Genomic DNA, 18,709 nt, shown 5'->3' with positions numbered 1-18,709 from the left:
AAGACATTTGGAATACAATAATTTCAAACTGTGGAAATTCGGCAAGGCCTAACTACTATCTACAAGACGTTTTTTCTAACAAAATGGAAATATATTGATATGAAGGAAAGTGATGGCTTTACGAAGAGAAGGGCCTCTTTTATGCTCTGTCGAGAATGCAGTGCGGCGGAGCGGCCCTGACTGAAGCGTAAGTGGCCGCCTACTGAGGACAAAGGCACAGATGAGCCGTAGAGGCGGCAACAGGCGCACGAGCCTGAATGAAGCGTAATGAAGATTGGAGTGCCGAGTGGAGATGTCCACGTGGAGTAATTAGGTGATGGAATATGTTGCCCGTGAATTATATATATAAAAAAATTAGTAATAGAGGTTGGAGTGAAGGAGTCTGTTGCTCCATTGGGCCCTCTGCAGCAGCGGCGCATCACAGGAAAAAAAAAAACCTTGGGCACAGTGGGCCCCCTCCAGCTGTGGGCCTGAAGCGGTCACATCGTTCGCTTCACCCTAAGGCCGGCTCTGCATGTGTCACACAATTCCAGCACTCCCACCCAACAACAGCAATAAACCACCACAACAACCATCTCAATATGGCATAATGGAAAAGTGTGATATAAATACAATGACGTTAAATGCATCAAGCCAAGAAACAAATATTCCCAACCTCCTGAGATTCCAGAACAAAGCTCCAACCAGGTCAAGAAAAGTGCACAAAAATAAAGAACTTAGAGTAAATCATGACATCTACATTGTCAATGGAAATCAAAGTCTACAGATACCCACACAGAAGACAGCCCAATCAAGAAAGAAAATATGATCCAAGCATGATTGAGGCACTCTATGCACAACAAATATTCATAAATTAATTAATATATGGCCTGACGGAGGCGGTCCAGCTCCCTAAACCTAACACAGACAGACATAGACACAAGTTCAGCAACATTCCCACAATTCAACCACAGTTACAAGCAGAATAAGGAAAGCACACAGCACTCTGTCTTCTTTTCTTTCCTTCACTCCCCTTCTGCCTCCTCCCTCCTCCAGCAAGATTTGTCTTCTCCCTCCCCAATATGGCTGCCAGGAATGGCCCATTTGCATGGTCTGGAAGCACTTTCCAGTAAGGCAGAAGCCCAACGAAGTAGGGCTCCGCAGCTCCTGCAGCAACCCCTGGTGCCACCCATCAAACCCTTCAGGGCTGAGTAGCAGGACTCCATCTCCCATGAAGTCCTGAGGGAATCCGTGGCACTGCTGCAACCCAGGGGGTCTGCCATCTAGTATTCCAGGGGAGGAGGTAATGCCCTGTGACTGTTCTCTCCCCTGGTCCTTCTGTTACAGAGGTGTCTGTATAGATATATATATATTATACAAAGGGGTTCTGCAAAAATTTAAGATGTAGATATTTCAGATTCAGTAATTGTCAGTACAGTCTCCCTGCTTCTCAATAATACACTTATACCAGTAATTGGCAAAGTTCTGAATGCCTATCCAAAAAAGTTTTTTTTTGTTTTGGTTAAGTGAGAATCCAATTATTCGCTTTAGCATCATCCACAAATGAACAACACTTCCAAATGAAAATGTGGCTTCCTCCATTACTGCTGTTGTATTGGTGAGAACATTAGCTCTACCTTGTTTCCGCTTCTTATTAGTGGTTGATACCAACGGCTATCCCCAGTGCCCTGCATCTATCATACTTGTCCAGTCTTTTCTGATTAGCTTCATCCACATGTATGTGGTCTGGAAAAGTAAAGCATTGGTCCCATATTAAGGAGTACATTTCAGCTCATTTAACACAACCTGGAGCAAATTGATAAATGCATAGCCATGTCCATAACTCAATAGCAACCTGACACTTACAGCAAGTCAACAGCCACTTAGTACTAAACCACCAGACTAAAGGCCAGCTAACTCACAAACATGGCTTAGAAGCATAAAAGTCTGGAAACTTCTTGAAGAACCTTCATATATATGCAAGATGAGAAATACAATTTAATAATCAAAATCTTTTTAAACACAACAACATATGAAATATGAAGGAAATAGTCTTGCCTGAATCCGTGCTTGTAACAATTAGAATGTATTTTTCCTTGGCCTCACGATCAAGACTCTTGATCAGACTGAGTTGTCCTCCTGGTGACAAGCTGAAGTCACCATCTTCATTTCCACTTACAAGGCTGTAGCTTAGCTGGCTATTCTGAGCAAGATCTTCATCATTTGCATGTACCTAGGGATAAAGGTGAAAATAAAACAGCTGTAATCCTTTAAAATGGTAACGGATATAAATTAAATCTTCCAGAACCATTAAAGAACAGATTTATTTCATTTGAGTTAAATGCTAAACACAGCATTAAATAAACTAAGTGCAATTTTTCCTTGGAGTATATGGCAAGGAAGTCAAATTTCTTTGTAAAGGAAAAAGGCAGTGACAAATGTTCTCTCTCACAGTGCTCATTACACAGCACATTCAAAGCACTGCTGAGCTCTGCTACATAAGTAGGATGTCATATTGATAAACGGAAGTACTCTTGGGTGGCATGTGCAAAATGATCGGCCAAAATCCCAGATTGCCAGCTGGGCCTTGTTTTTATAGGCAAAGCAGGTAACAGTAGTAATTTTTTATCCACACTTGTCAGAAAGGAAATTTTTTTCAGCTATTAATGAAATGGCTTTGTAGATTTAGGCTGACTAATTTTTTAGGTTTTTTGGATTGAAAGCCAAATGCTATAAGCAGCAGCTGTGTAAAGTGATTATAACTACTTAGTGTTGTTGTGGCTTGATATGCACCAACTTTCTTACTATAATTTCCTTGTTAATTACAATCTAACAAGACCTGTTTGTCATAATGTAAGAGGTACTATGTTCACAGTGGTGCAGTTGGCATTAAATATCTTTGTTGAACTTGGGGTTCATTTGTGCACATATATAAAAAATGAAAAAATGCTGTTATTTCATTATTTATTATCACTCTCAATGTTACTGGTCCATTTACATCATTTGGTATAGCCGTGTTATTTAAGATCTTTTTGAGTGCAGCCATTCTTCAGTTTAAATCTGATTAATGGCTAAAGAGGAACATGCTTAAAATGCACATTGTAGATTTGCTGTGCTCTTTAATGGTGCACTATATGTAAGTCATATACTTTTATCCAGTAACATGGAAATGAGTCCTTAAACAGAATTTAATTTATGCATTGTATAAATGTATTAGTTACCTGTAAAACACTTAGAGGAAGATTTTTTAAATTTTCCTTCACATTCACTGTGTAGAAAGGCTGTTCAAACACAGGCACATAATCATTCTCATCCAGCAAAACTATGTCCACAATGGTGGTGTCTGTCCTGGGATTACTTCCACGGTCAGTTGCTTGAACCAGCAATGAATATGAAGGTTGTTTCTCTCGATCCAGTGACTTTGCAACAGAAATGACCCCAGTAACAGTGTCTATCCTGAAATCTCCATTATTGTTCCCCCCATTGATGGAAAATCGCACTTGCCCATTGACTCCTTCATCAGCATCAGTTGCGATTACCTGAACAAGGTCTGTGCCACTCAGGGTGCTCTCGCTAATTTCAACCTTGTACATTCCCTGTGTAAAAACAGGGCTGTTGTCATTGACATCCAAAACAATTATGGTAACATCCATAGATGAGGAAAGGGGTGGATCGCCCTTATCTTTTGCAATGATAGTTACTGTATAGTTTGAAAACTGTTCTCTGTCAAGTTCTCCTGTGAGTTTAACTTTCCCATTAATTGGTCCAATGCTAAACCTGCTTCCTAAAAAGCTGGGCAGAGAGTATTCAATATAGCTGTTTGGACCACTGTCAGAGTCGAAGGCTTGGGCTGTAAAGACCTCTGTATCCACAGGCGTATTCTCTTGTATGTAGGTGATCTTCTGTGAAGTGAAGCTTGGTGGGCAGTCATTAACATCCAATAAAATAATGGACACTTGTGCAGAGCTAGTAAATCTTACTGTTGGGTGAAGAGCCATGTCATGAACTGTTACCATAAGGTTATAATACGACTGTGATTCCCGGTCCAGATTCTGCTTGGTCTTCAAAACTCCATTGTTGTCAATGTCAAATTGAGCAAGTGGATCTCCTGAAGTAATGCTGAATGACATCTGAGAGTTCGGACCTAAAAAAGAAAGGTTGCAGTAAATTAATGAAACATTTGAGAATATATTGTACACTAATATATGTAATGGTGAAAAAAATATTCACACATTAGCCAATAGCTACAGACTAATTTACAACAACTGCTCTGGAAAAAATGGCCTGTTACTTTACATGTCTACTAAGCTAGCACTAAGCTATTACTCAGCTGTACAGTATGTGGCAAAACGGTTAATGGTGTCTTAGACAAGGAATGTCTTATGTATGTGTTACAAAAAAGACAAAACAGTTGATTCATGAGTAGGGAAACTTTAATGTTCATCTGTAACATTTTAGTTACAAATTTCAGTTAATTGCTATTCATTGAAATGTTTCTTAATTGAAAAGATGTACCAGTTACTTAATTTTTTCCGGTGTTGTAATATGGAAGCATGAATTATCATTAAAATGAAAGCACCTTTTCTCCAAAAGATCATATTCACTTTTATATTATGCACTTATATTTCATAATCATAATTGCATTCTTAGTATTTACAATTTGCAGTGTAAGAGTCCTGTAGACTAAACTGAATGTAAAATAAAACAAATATTTAAAAGTCATAAAATAATGTCATTGAGTAGCCTGAAACCTTACAAAGACAATGAGAAAGAACTAATATAATGTTAAAATTCATAGCAGGCCTTGTACCTGTGCATGCAGAGGTCTTCACAGCCCAAAAGGAAGTAAAAATGAAGGCTCTACTTTGATCTCGCTTTACTCTTTTGACCCTATTCATTTTGTACGAGTACCTGCTTAATAATAATAATACATTTTATTTATATAGCGCCTTTCCCATGCTCAAGGCACTAGTTTAACTAACTTTTAAAAGTACAAATCAAAATAAACTCAAAAATTGCAAAAAATGTGCAAAAGAACAGTCAAAAGGAGCAGAAATAGACAACAAGAAGCACAATGTTTGATGAATTATGCTTGACTTTTTTTGCTGTGCTTATAGGCCTGCTTTTATATGGGTGTCATGAACTTCACCACAAGTGATGCCAAAAGAGAAGAGAATAGGATATCAGTTTATCATGGGGCATGCTCACACACACACACATTTAATACCTTCATAGTCAAAACTCAGTTCTACAAATAAATCTTGTCAATGTCAGAGGAAACCTAAGTACTCTAAAAAGGCCCCTGCTTGCAAAGAGAGAGTTTGCAAACCCAACAAAGACAATGACTGGGCCAGAAACTGATCCCAATTATGTGAAACTACATAGTGTTGGAACCATCTGTAATGTGCAGCAAATATAATAAATAATGGCTACTCTGTTTTTTTTCTTTATAGGGATTTGCATGTGCTAGTCAACATGGAACATATCACCACTCTCTGAACTACTGTCTTCCTTACATGGAACATCTTAAGAACACAATGTACAATGCTATGCACAATTAGGAGACGCAATACTGTATGTGAGAAACGCAAACACATATACAGTATATTGTACATACATCCATCCATCCATCCATTTTACATACCCATTTATCCTGAGCAGGGTTGCATTTAATGCCACCTAGAAAACAACTGTTCAGATTTTGCAGAACAATTAATTATAATAATAATAACATAATAATAATAATATAATAATATCTAATTGTATGACCTATGTGTATTGTTAATCTAACACAGTGGATCCATCTTAGTAAAAGGCAGTAACCCAATGCCTTTTGCATTTCACTGCTTTAAGGACTTTTCAGGTAATGTGTGCAATTACTAAACATATCATTCACTGTACCACCATGCCACCACTCTTATGCTATCAGTGATTAATGGAGTTCCAACTCAGGTGACAAAAAGTTACCTTATCATGCGTGTTTGTAGGATACAAAAAAAAACTGAAGAAACTTGGGAAAACCCTGAAACATGAATTTAAAATATATAGCTTTAACTATCAAACATTAGCTTTTCAACAAAACATTGTGTTTTAAAAATCTTCAGGCAAAGAATCTGCACTAAAGATAATCAAATATTTTTCAAGGTAGATTTTTTTTCAGGCAGCCAATGATTTTTTTCTGGCATCCAGGAACCATAATTATTTGTTCAATTTGATAGTTCTGAACAACTTCTGTTAATACAAATATTTTTACATTTTTTGTTATTGCCAGTCAGGAATATTTCTTTTTTTCTGTGAATAAATCTTTTACCAAGTTACTTTAGATTTCAGCTTTAACAAATTCATTCATGCTTGACCACAAACATTAGTGTGATATGAAACAGAAAGCTGCAGCATTTCATAACCTTCTACAGCCAAACATAGGCAACTCTCAGCCATTACGTTCTGTTTAGTGGCTTAAGTTGCTGTTAAATACAGTAGACAGCTAAAGTTAAACACACTTGGTGAATAATTTTGTGTTTTTGGATTACCCTGAAAAAAATTACAAAAACATAAGTCAAATATTTAACTTAGGTGATTCTTCAATTAATGTTAGTTTATTTTATTGAAATTCCTAGCACTTTAATCTGCTTTCTGCACAAAATAAAATAGTCAAAAAGCAACAATTCCAAGTTCATCCTTTCCCAGTTATTTAAAATATGTTGGTTTTCACAGAAAGATCTTCCCCAGCTTGTCACATTTATTCATTGTTTCCTAAATTCATCTATATATAACGTATATGTTACATTTTTTTTACTTTTGTGCTGTTTTCTCATTCAATGCTAAGACCAATGGAAATTATTATAATAGCAAAAAAGAAGATCATTCAGCCCATGAAAATTATAAGAATAAAAACTGCAAGTCTGCATATGACACTAAACTAGGTTGATCAACTGATAATGTACAATCAACTAAATCATTACGGAGGGATCTGGACAGAAAACAAGCTTGAGCGGATTTGTAGCAAATTAAATTCAATGTTAAGCAAATGTTAAGGATTACACATTGGAAATAAAAACGTTAGATTTGAACACATGACATAAGGTTTGAAACTTGAAAGTACACCATAGAAAAAAAAACCCTAGGACAGGAGTCATTTTGGGCTCCTCACTATCTACATCCATACTATGAAACGATCAAGAAGGCTAATAGGATATTAAGTTAATGTATATATCATGATGTGAAGATTACAAGTCACGGGAGGTCATGCTTAAGCAATATAACGCACTGGTGTGGCCTCACATGGACCTCTGTACAGTATATGGTTGTGGTCTCAATATTAAAAAAAAAGACATAGTTTCTGGATTTAGCCTAGTTGCTCTCTTCTTAACTTTCTCCAGTGCTGCTGGGAGGTTTGAAGGCAAATTTTGAATAATGCTAGAAAATTTTCCTTCATGCAGAGAACCAATAGATGAATGAAATAAGTTTCCAAGTAATATATTAAAAAGGATAAAATTAGGAACATTCAAAACTCAGCATGATATTTTGGGAACACCACTAGCAAGCTACATGGGCTAAATGGCCTGTTCTCTACAAAATTGCTTTACTATTCTAAAATAGACTAAAACAAAACATTCTACAAAATGCAAGTATTTTCTATAAAACATTCTGCTAGTAATATTTTATAATTGCCTACTGAAAATAAAATAAAAAGGAAAATTAAGACTGTGTAATCCCAGGGTTTCAAGCCCAGCATTGTGCTGTCAAGGAAAGAAGGGTAAAGATGAGTAGGAAACAAGAAAGTAACAGGAGATGGACCCAGTATGATCAATCTTATCAGCAGGACCCTTGATAATAGTATGGGGATGTTGGCATACTTTATTAGTCCATCATACTCTATGGGAACACAGAGTGGAACAGAAATATGGGCATGTCAGACAGCTAAGAGAGTTACCTGACCCAAAAATAAATGTTGAATAAAAATGTCTAGTGTTTAGGCACTTATTCTTAAAGAAGGACTAAGGGGTGCTGAAGGATATGGGGCCACCAGAGGAAGCTCTTGAATCACTTCACATGACTTTCTTGGGGGTGGGGGGTGGTTACAGACACTAGGTGTGGTTTCAAGATGGAGTTTAAAGTCACCTCTATGCCAGTGTAACTTTGAACCTTGAGTTGGAGGGTCAGTTAGACAAGGCATCTTTCTGGAAGGGAGGACATGGGGCCAGAAGCATATAAACTAGAAGTGAGAAGGAGATAATTTGTTGTTGTTTGTTGCATTAATTTTTTAAAACATGAGGCAGTGAAGGATTTTTTTACTTTACATTTTACTTTATGCTGTACATTACTATTTATTCCTTCATTGTGTCCAATAAATTTTATATTTTTAATAAAAAACAGATTTGGTTCTTCTGTTCTTAGAAGGTAAAGCCCACAGAGGTGCCCATCATAGCTGCTTTAAAAAGAATTAGAAGAATTAAATGTGTTTTAAAGAAACAGCATTTTCCTAAACCTTATTTCACATAAAAGATCATCAAAATGACAATCATTTTTGAATAAAGATTGTACGGCTGATATGGTAACTGCAGTTTTAATCTAATAACTTTAGTACATTTTCTACAAAAATGAAGTAAGTTGAAATTGCTTGAGGAAAGATATCTGGAAATTAATACTTGCAAGGTGCTGCATTGACAATATGTAGTCAACAGTGACAGTGTCAATAGTTTCTGGATGTAGACTAGCACAATATTGATCTCAGCACATAAATGAACAAAACTTTGTTTTAGGATATTGACAATTTTAGGGATGTCAAATGGGTGACATGATTTTGATCTGTCTCACTGCTCTAGAGTACTGGGTGCTAATCCTTTTCATCTAGGTTTCCATCATCTGGTTCCCTCCCACAAACCAAAGGTTTGCAATTTAGGTTCAAATTAGTGAGTCTAAATGGTTTTGGTATGAGTGAGTGTGCATCTGTGATAAATGTCATTTGAATATTTGGAGGAAAAAAAGACAGCACTAGCACAGAACAAAAGTCCAGAGAAGAGCTGTCAAATCTGTCCAGGAAATATTCGTAAGATGGTAATTTGCAAGAGAAATCTGAAGGACTTTAGAATTTTTAGCCTGAGGTAAACCCAAAAGAAGTACTTTAAATTATAGCATACATTCATCCATCTTCATCTGAAGCGGCCTGTCTAGTACAAGGTTGCAGACAAGTTAAGTCTATCACAGTGGGTATGAGATGGGATGGGAGTCAATTTGTTATTGTCAATCAACCTACAAACAAACCTTTGGAGTCTGGAGAAAACTCAGATAATGATGGAACATGTAATCTTGACACAGAAAGCATACCATTTGAGGTTTCCATGAGGCTGTAGCACTGCATTGCTCCATTGCCATTTATCATTCTCAGAATAACACCCATTTCTCCGGTTCAACCACCTTGACAGGATGTCTCCCAAATTTCAGGGGTTATTAGAGCAGAAATGTTTATGGGTGCTTGCCCTTCCTACTGCCAACCTTCCTTAGTTTCCTTGTAAGGCGTGCAAGAAGTATGGTGATCTTATTCTAGCCACAGGTCACAGTGGTAACCTATATCATTTATAAATAAAATAAAGTAAGTCTGCCAAATTCAATTTAATATATGGTACGTTTAAGATAAAATGCTGAACAAGTTAATTAAAAATGATAATTCAGGTGTCAGAGCTCAAATTTTCACTATGTATGCGGTTGGTAGTTTGGTTACCCTGACAGGAGACAAAGAGTGCAGATAAGAGGAGAATACTCCATGTGGAGTGAGGTCATCAGAGGAGTCCCTCTGGGGCCTGTCCATAGACCATTCCTTTATCTAATTGTACTGTATATTACTGTCACTGATTCTGGTATAGCCAGTTAACTTGTATAATTTGCATAAATGGAATTGAATTAGAGCAAACAATGGTAGACACTGCATGGACAGCAAAAATAATTCAAAAAGACCTGCACATGCTTTAGAAGTGGACGAACAATTTCGAAAAGTGCAAAATGTTACATATGGGTAACAGGAACATCAAATATATTGATATTGACACAACATGCTCATCAACAAGGCAATGTGCAGAGGCAATCAAAAAGGCAAATAAAATGTTAGGTTATATCGTAAAAACCTTTGAGTATAAGTCAATGAATGTTACGCTCAGACTATATAATGTACTGGTGAGACCACATCTGGTGTATGTTGTGCAGTTTTGGTCATCATGCTATAAAAAAAACATAACAGCATTTGAAGATATGCAGAGGAGAGCAACCAAGTGCATCCAAAGACTGTCATACTTTGACAGACTAAGAGAATTAAACCTGTTTAGTCTCAGGGAGAGGAGGCTACATTCCTCATTACAATCCTCATTGGCAATGATAAAGTAGATTCAGCAGAATCCTTTCAAATTAAGGGTGGATAATATACTAAAGGACACCAGAGGATGTTAAGGGGAAGTGCATTTAAGACTAAAGACAGGAAGCACTTCTTTATGCAAAGAGTTGTGGGAATCTGGAACAAACTACCAAGTCATGTAGTTGTAGGAGAAACCATGACAACCATTGAGAACAATTTGGAATAGATACTGAGACAGTTTAGCTGTTAGCCAAACAGACAAGCTTGATGGACTGGGTAGTCTCTTGGCCTTGGAACTACTGCAAATTTTGTTTTTTTCTTTTCTCTATCCCATGTTTTTTTCTGTCCTCTAGGCTATTTGACCTTACTTTACTCTTTGTTACTTAGTATTGCCTAATCTTATTTTTTTCATATAAAAGTTTCTTCATCTACTTTGAGACACACCATATGTATGAAAATGTGCTATGTAAATAAATGTTGTTGTTGTTGATGTTGAATGGCCTCCTCTTGTTTGTCAAATTCCTTATGTTCTAAAAGCAAGCTGGCCTATACACTGCAGTGTCAAATGTTGTGGTGGGACACTTCATCTCTACGCACAATACATAATAATTTACATACTTCTTAAATAGCCAAAAATCACACAAGGAATGCCTCAATGAACAGGCCCTGTTTTTGAAAACCCCCAAGCTTTGAATCACTAAGAAAGAAAAAACCTTGTAGGGAAAAAAATGGGAGAAATCTTGGAAAAGGCAATTTAGAGAGAGACCCCTTTCCAGGTAGGCTTGGTGTACATGTTACACCTTGCACACAACTATTTCATAGCAATTCTTTGCTTTTTTCCTTGACTCTGTATCTCTGTTTTTTATATTTTATTTAATTTTAATTTTTCTCCCTTTTCACTTCTTAGAATAAAAAGTGTTTTTTATGCCATTTTTGACCATTTATGTTCTGAGGGCAGCCCCTAGAAATAAAGCATTACTGCTATAAGATTATCCATTCATCCATTTCCTAACCCGCTGAATCCGAACACAGGGTCACGGGGGTCTGCTGGAGCCAATCCCAGCGCACAAGGCAGGAAACAATCCCGGGCAGGGTGCCAACCCACCACAGGACACACACAAAGCACACACTAGGGCCAATTTAGAATTGCCAGTCCACCTAACCTGCATGTCTTTGGACTGTGGGAGGAAACTGGAGCGCCCAGAGGAAACCCATGCAGACACGGGGAGAACATTCAAACTCCACACAGGGTGGACCCGGGAAGTGAACCCGGGTCTCCTAACTGTGAGGCAGCAGCGCTACCAATGCGCCACCGTGCCGCCCGCTATAAGACTACTAAAATAATAAAAAACATGAATAAAATATTATGTCATAAAATTCCTAAACCTTCTTAGTCCATTTCATGGTCACCAGGAGGCAGAGCTCATTCCAGGATATCAAACACAAGGCTGGAACCAACCCTGCATGAGGTGGCTGCTTCATCACAGGCCTCACTAATGCACACTTCCACATTGAAATTGAAATAACTTAGAATTGCCATTATGCACATTTATTTGCAATGTGGCAGCAAAAAAGCGCTTTTTTATTCTCACAAATCATATCCTTAATAACTGTATGTGTGGAGTCTGCATGTTCTCCCTGTTCCTATGCAAAGTATTCCCTGGGTACACTCCTAAATCCCAAGAACATTTATTTTATGTTAATAGATTATTATTTATACAGTTTATTATTTAGCTCAATTTCAGAATATTTTGTGAGGTATAATATAAATATATAAAATAATTACAAGTTGCCTGAAGAAGGGTCCTAAGCTGCCTCGAAAACTTGCATATTGTAATCTATTCAGTTAGCCAATAAAACGTGTCATTTTGCTTGACTTCTCACTAAAGAATCATTGACAAGGTAAAAATACCCACTGTGATATTACAATCAGTAACATAAACATTACATGTATACAAATCTTGATTTTTTAATAAGTATATAAAGATGAGATATTAAATAATCCATCCATCCATTTTCCTAAACCACTTATGCAATAATATGTTATTTGCGTTGTCATATCACATGTTTTTATGGAAAGTCTTCCGTAATTCTAAGAAGAATAAGGTTACTTTTTAATGTCTCTTCATACTTTAATACTGCAGTTAAAATGGCCATTAGCCATTTGTTTGGTACCTTCTTCTGATGAATTTGCTTAGAAGGCTTCCTGCTTGTCACCCCAGGGTTAATAAAAAAACAATTCCTTATTTTCAAAAGTCAAAAAGCAGGAAGCTATAACAATAACTTTGCCTCCATGAAAACAACAACTTCAGCACTGTCCTGAAATTACTGGAAGTGATAACTTGCAGTCCTAGCCATAGACAAAGGGGGATATCAGTGAAGGCATTGTTTCCTACGGAGACTCAATGATAAGCAACAATAAACTGCATGCACCGTCCCCATGTTTTGCATTCCTTAAGATGTTAGTCTGGACTGGGAATGAGAGAGAACAGATGAGGTTAATGGTCTACTGGGCCTAAACAATTCACAGCAGTCTCCACTAAATTTGTTTACCAGTAGCATCATAAGACATGCATCAGATGGTCGTCACAGCATGTGTCGTAAATTAACTACACATTATTCAAGCATGCCGCAAAATTAAACATGTTGTTTGAATATACAACACAAACAAACTAATAAATACTATCAGTGACCCTATGCATCTGTTGAACATTCGGGCCTAAATGCAAAACGCACTGCTGTACTCGAGCAAAACTTGAAAATATTTGCCCTACAATGCGATGGTCTTCCATTTAGGATTATTTTCTTGGATCAAATCTGGAATTTCTGGTTCCTCACAGGTCTGTACTGAAAAGATTCATAAATTGGACAGAAGGATTTATGTTATTCATTAACTCTACCTATACAGAGCTAAAAAAACATTGTCTATTAAGAATAAACATTTGGATACGCCATGATAAAAAAATAAAGAACAATGATAGAAAAATGAGCAGTATGATGGCTACATATTGTTTTCATTCACAGTGCAGATCCAGTTTGAATATTTTCTCTTGTGATCACCTTCTCAGCTTCGGCATCATATTCTAGAATATCACATTAACTAGCAATGTTATGTTATGTTGCCCCCACGGCATTTATCTGAATGCAGAAGGTAAACAAATGATGTAAATTTCAGAATGTATTCAAACCTTTACATCCATTTTTATTCCCAGCAATAATGCAAACCTGGGGAAATGTACTGATCATTTTTTGGAAAAAAGTGCCTTAAGGCAGTGTTTCCCAACCACTGGTACAGGGATCAGTACTGGTCTGCAAAATTCATTGAATTCTCAGTGTAAGTTTTTTTAGCCAACGTGAACACTTTTTATATAACATTTCTAATGAAGAACAACATCACGTTTTGTTCTATGTATCAAGTGTACACATAAACTAGCAAGGAAACTTGGATCTTCCTAACACAAAAAGGTTCTCAGAACCATTCTATAGAATCAAAATACCTAAATTTGGACTCCTGAAAGTCAAAGGGAGACCAATGCCTCTAGTAAATCTGGATAACAGAATCCCTGCTCTATTAAAATATCAGACTTAAAACAACAGCACCCTCACTTATGTGTTTCCACTTCAGTCACTGGCTGGACAAATTATAATACAGAGTAAAAACCTTAGTATTTTCCACCTTCCAAGTCTGTCAAGATTTTCTCAGTCTTCTTTTGGCCCACCATTTAAAAATGATTGACAACCTCTGTTTTAAAAAACAGCTTGAATGGTTTCCTTCTAAATTTATTATTGAGACCTTAAAGAATTTTGAGACCTTCTTTAATTAAATTAAAATTCACAATGTTTATCCATCCATCAGTCTAGACATGTGTTTCCTAAACATGGAGACACAATAGAAATGTACCAAATGTTTTAATATATTAATTCATCCATCCATTTTTTAACCTGCTCAACCAAACAACTATCAGACACACGGTAGTGACAAAATCTGAACAGTGCACCAGCTAATCACAGGGTGATATATTAATACATACAAGCACTTAGTTATATTAGTCCATTAAGGTTCCTGCTAATATTCAGGATATAGTTGATGCATTATTATACCTGACTACCAAAAGCATTACACTCCTGGTGATAAACAGCAATGGAAAGAAAATGGAGAATCTCAATAGTAGTATTTTCCCTCTCATGAGCTACAAAATCCAATCACATAAAAATCCATGTAAATAAATGCAATCACATTCATTGTAAGGTGAGCAGTGCAGCTATAAACATAAAACTATACTAGAACAGATGATTTGAAAGCAGTGAAAAGCTGGAATGGCTGTAATGAAACACAGCCCACTGTTACTCTATATGAAAATGTATAAATGCCAACTAAAAAGAAATGAAAAAGGTCTGTTTAATTTGGAGAGAAAGTTAAACTTTGAAAAAGAACACACTGTAACTGGCTAAATGTGTGCAATATGTTCAAAGTTTTATCTTACAAGCAGAAAAAAAACAGATGGCACAATCCATTATTTACATGATGCCGATGTTTTGAAATGATTATTGTCTGAAAGAATTTGAAATGGAACTATTGATTTATATGTCATTTTAGTTAACTAATGTCGATGTTAAACTGGAAAACCATTACTACAAATATTACTAATTATTCTGGCTATTTTGAATGAAAATCAGACTGACAAGTACACAGTCTTGATTAATTTTATGAGCTCAGTAATTTTCATGAGAAAAGAATATGACTGAGATTCAAAAGTTTTAAACAGCACACTCCAGTAAGGACAGTATTAGCTTACATTATACAGTATACTGAATGAATTTCCCCATCAAATCTGCAAACTCCAATAAAGTTTTACATACCATCATCTGCATCAGTGGCTTTTATGGTGAGAACTGTGGATCCAGGAGGCAGATTTTCCATAATAGAAACACTGTATGCCGCAGAGCTGAAGACTGGAGGATTGTCATTGACATCAAGGATATTGAAATAAACTCTCACAGTACTGAACTGCTTGCCATCATCCTCAGCCTGAACGGTAAGAATGAAGTACTGTTGGATTTCGTAGTCTAAAGGCTGAGTCACATTAAAGACTCCTGTCACTGGGTTTAAGAAGAACACTCCATCTTGATCATCCTCCACCACAGAGTATGTGATCTCACCATTGACACCAGAATCTGCATCACTTGCCAGAATGGCTGCCACAATAGATCCTAGAAGCACAGAAATCAAACAAATTGCATCTTGAAATATAAATGTATACATGACTAAAAAAATTAATTATATCACTGAAGTAGGAGGAACTGAATTAGCAGAACATTTTTGCTATTAAAACGAAGAAGCACCTTACAGTTGAAAGAGAGCCAAACAACCAAATTCAAAAGCACATGAGAATGAAATAATAAGTCATAGCAAGTTGGTGTTCACTCATCTTGGGGAGGTCAAATGGCTTTCCATATTTTGGAAACACAGTAATGTGGAAGACGGTATGTTTTGTTGTGTCTTCTTGTGGAAAATATGTAACATGTAATGATTTTTTTTACAAAATGCACTGCACCACCATAGTGAGAGGCATAAATAGGTTTTATATTACTGGTATACAGGCAATTACCTGCATTCCCCAGCTCCAGAAAAAAAAAAACCAGATAAACATGGAAGTACAAACAAGTCTTCAATATATCTAGTCTTCACCAAAAAAAAACCTTTAAAACCTTCAAATGTTAAGTGAGTTTTGCAATACCAAACAGAAAAACTGAATACCCTAAAATCTCAAAAATGCCTTGATGGATTTAACTGAAATTTGGTGTTGTTATAGAAAAAAAAAGAAAATTACTGACGTGTTTTCTTTTTTATGTCGATAATTATTATTGTATGCTGACTTACATAAACTGTGTATTATGCAAATTAAGGACACACCACACAAATGGCACCACTAATCAGTAGAGTGGACGGACAACTGAAGATGGGGTGAGGTTCTGGAGAGGAAAAAAGAGCTGCGTGGAGTAGAGTGAGGTGTGAAATGTAAAGAGAAAATTCAACAAACCTCAAGGAAAAACATGAATGTTTAGCTAACGCTGTTTTTTGCTGTTGACTACGGTCACTCTTAGATGTATACTGCCTCTTATTTTGGTTATCTGTTCATCTCCCTGCGGTGGGTTGGCACCCTGCCCGGGATTGGTTCCCTGCCTTGTGCCCTGTGTTGGCTGGGATTGGCTCCAGCAGACCCCCGTGACCCTGTGTTCGGATTCAGCGGGTTGGATAATGGATGGATGGATGGATGTTCATCTCCATCAACCTCCTTGTATGAAGCATTGAGTGACACAAAGCACTTTTATAAGAACAACAAGTGAGCGCCATGCCGTGTATTATCATAAGCATTTTGGGAATGGGAAAAGTGGTATATAAATATAATGTATTAGTATTATTATCATCGAGTGCTGCAAAGTAGTCTCAAACAAATGAGGAGCAAGAGGGGTGGGAGGAGGGCAGCCTGTTGCCCCATGGAGGTTTGGGAACATTACCCAAGGGTGAAAGGAGTGATAACAGTGGCACAGTCCTTCCAGACTGTTGTGCAGGAGGGGGTGTCAGCTGCCAGATAACAGCTGCATAGCAATTCAAAATTGCTCTGCGCACCAAGAAAAGACATTCACAGTTTTCCACCCATGGATAAAACATGTTCAAGAATTAGCAGCCTAATACTATTATTATTATTTGACTGGTGCCTTCATCCAAGGTGACTTACATCTGTGAAACAATTGGTTACATTTCTTTTGTTTTGCTAAGTGGTGAATAGGCAGATAAACAAACTTGCTCATGGTCATGCAGGGTCAGTAGCAGGATTTGAACCCACAACCTCGAGGTTTGAAGTCCAAAGCCCTTAACCACTGCATCACACTGCCTGCAATTTATATTTTCCCTAGGTTACAAAAAGTTACAAATATTGTACATAGAAAAGCACTTAATTAGTTACACAGTACTTTTGATACACCCAATTGACTGACAGCACTATAATGGAGGCCAATTGTCTTACAAAATCTAATGGGGCAAAAGCTGGTTATCACAGCTATAATATACAGTTGTGTATGTGTGTGGACCTGACGTGATCGTCCTTTGGTATTTACTGAATCGACAGTATCACATATATATAATTTATAATGTATTTAATGTAGGTACACACAACACAAATTCAAAAAGGATATGCAAACTGTTAAGACTTTTTGGAACAACCTGTACAGTTGATTTCATATACAACAGTAACATTTCTGTACAAAGTAACATACTTGGTTTTGCCTCCAAAGATATTTTTCACCATTAGTGTAGCAAGCACAAATGTATAAAGATCTTACCTGGTGTAGTGTCTTCTGGTATGTCAAACGAGTATACATTTCTGGAGAATTTGGGAATGTGATCATTAACATCACTAACTGTGATATTTATTCTCATATCTGAAGACTGTAGACCATCATCAGCCCTCACCAGCAATGAGTACTTTGAACGACGTTCTCTGTCCAAACGTTTAGTGGCAATCAGGTCTCCAGATTCCGGATCAATGCGGAAGCTGTCATCTGCTCCACTAATAATTGCATATGTCACAAGAGCATTAGCTCCCTGAAAGAAGAAAACAGTTCTTATTATATAATACCTCAACACATTCATATAAGAGACATTTGCCCAATATGAAACAGGCAGTCTACAACCAGTGGTAGTATAGTTAAGATCTAGAATCTATATTAGAAGAGTTTTTTTCCTCTCTCCTCTATTGTCAACTGACTTTAGCTGAACTTATTTTACTGTATTTAACAAATTACATTAACATTTACTTAGTTAGCCACCATTAGAAGCAGGTAACAGCACTATTTAAGAGCTGCTTCTTCTTTTAAGTCTAAGAAGTTAAAAACACCAATATGCATTATTGTAGATAAAATTAATCTAAAATAAAAATGTATTTTTAGGCTAAGCTTTAAGCATACCAATTAACTACAACCGGTACTTCTTGAAAGAACAGACAATCCCCTATACAATCATAATGTGATCACATTAAAAAACAAAAGCTGCAATTACTCAGCTCCAATTGCTCCCCCAGTAGTGCCTCAGACTGCATCCATGTTTCATTCTTCATTCTAAGTTACTGTTTATGACATTGGTTGGAAACTTGGGACTTTAGGGTAAACAAGTTCACAGTTTGCATTGTACTACAGTTATTCTCATACCAGTGATTAGATTTATTTAATGCCAGTCTCTGGTGAATGCATACTCTGGACAGAAAGGCAGTTTGAGAGCAAGCATTTTTTCCTCTTTTCTTTCTTATTTTTCAGGTTTATATTGTAACTAAACAGGACTGAATAAAGCTGAAATGGGCCCCTTAAGAAGATGACGTGTCACTTTTC

General features: G+C 36.7%; 1 protein-coding gene across 1 annotated transcript in view; it reads right to left on the bottom strand.

Moving 5' to 3' along the window:
• LOC114651938 (protocadherin Fat 4) overlaps window positions 1-18,709 on the bottom strand; it is a 245,230-nt gene that overhangs the window by 82,509 nt on the left and 144,012 nt on the right. Inside the window, exons 3-6 of the mRNA XM_028802039.2 lie at window positions 17,669-17,930; window positions 15,185-15,535; window positions 3,201-4,123; window positions 2,038-2,212 (exon numbers count right to left, since the gene is read on the bottom strand). Of these exons, the coding sequence (XP_028657872.2) occupies window positions 2,038-2,212; window positions 3,201-4,123; window positions 15,185-15,535; window positions 17,669-17,930 (1,711 nt within the window). The remainder of the gene's footprint in view (window positions 1-2,037; window positions 2,213-3,200; window positions 4,124-15,184; window positions 15,536-17,668; window positions 17,931-18,709) is intronic.

This window comes from Erpetoichthys calabaricus, chromosome 5, assembly GCF_900747795.2.
Source record: "Erpetoichthys calabaricus chromosome 5, fErpCal1.3, whole genome shotgun sequence".
Lineage (NCBI taxonomy): Eukaryota > Metazoa > Chordata > Cladistia > Polypteriformes > Polypteridae > Erpetoichthys > Erpetoichthys calabaricus.
The sequence above is the reverse complement of the archived record's forward strand: the minus strand, read 5'-3'. Positions and strand labels throughout refer to the sequence as shown.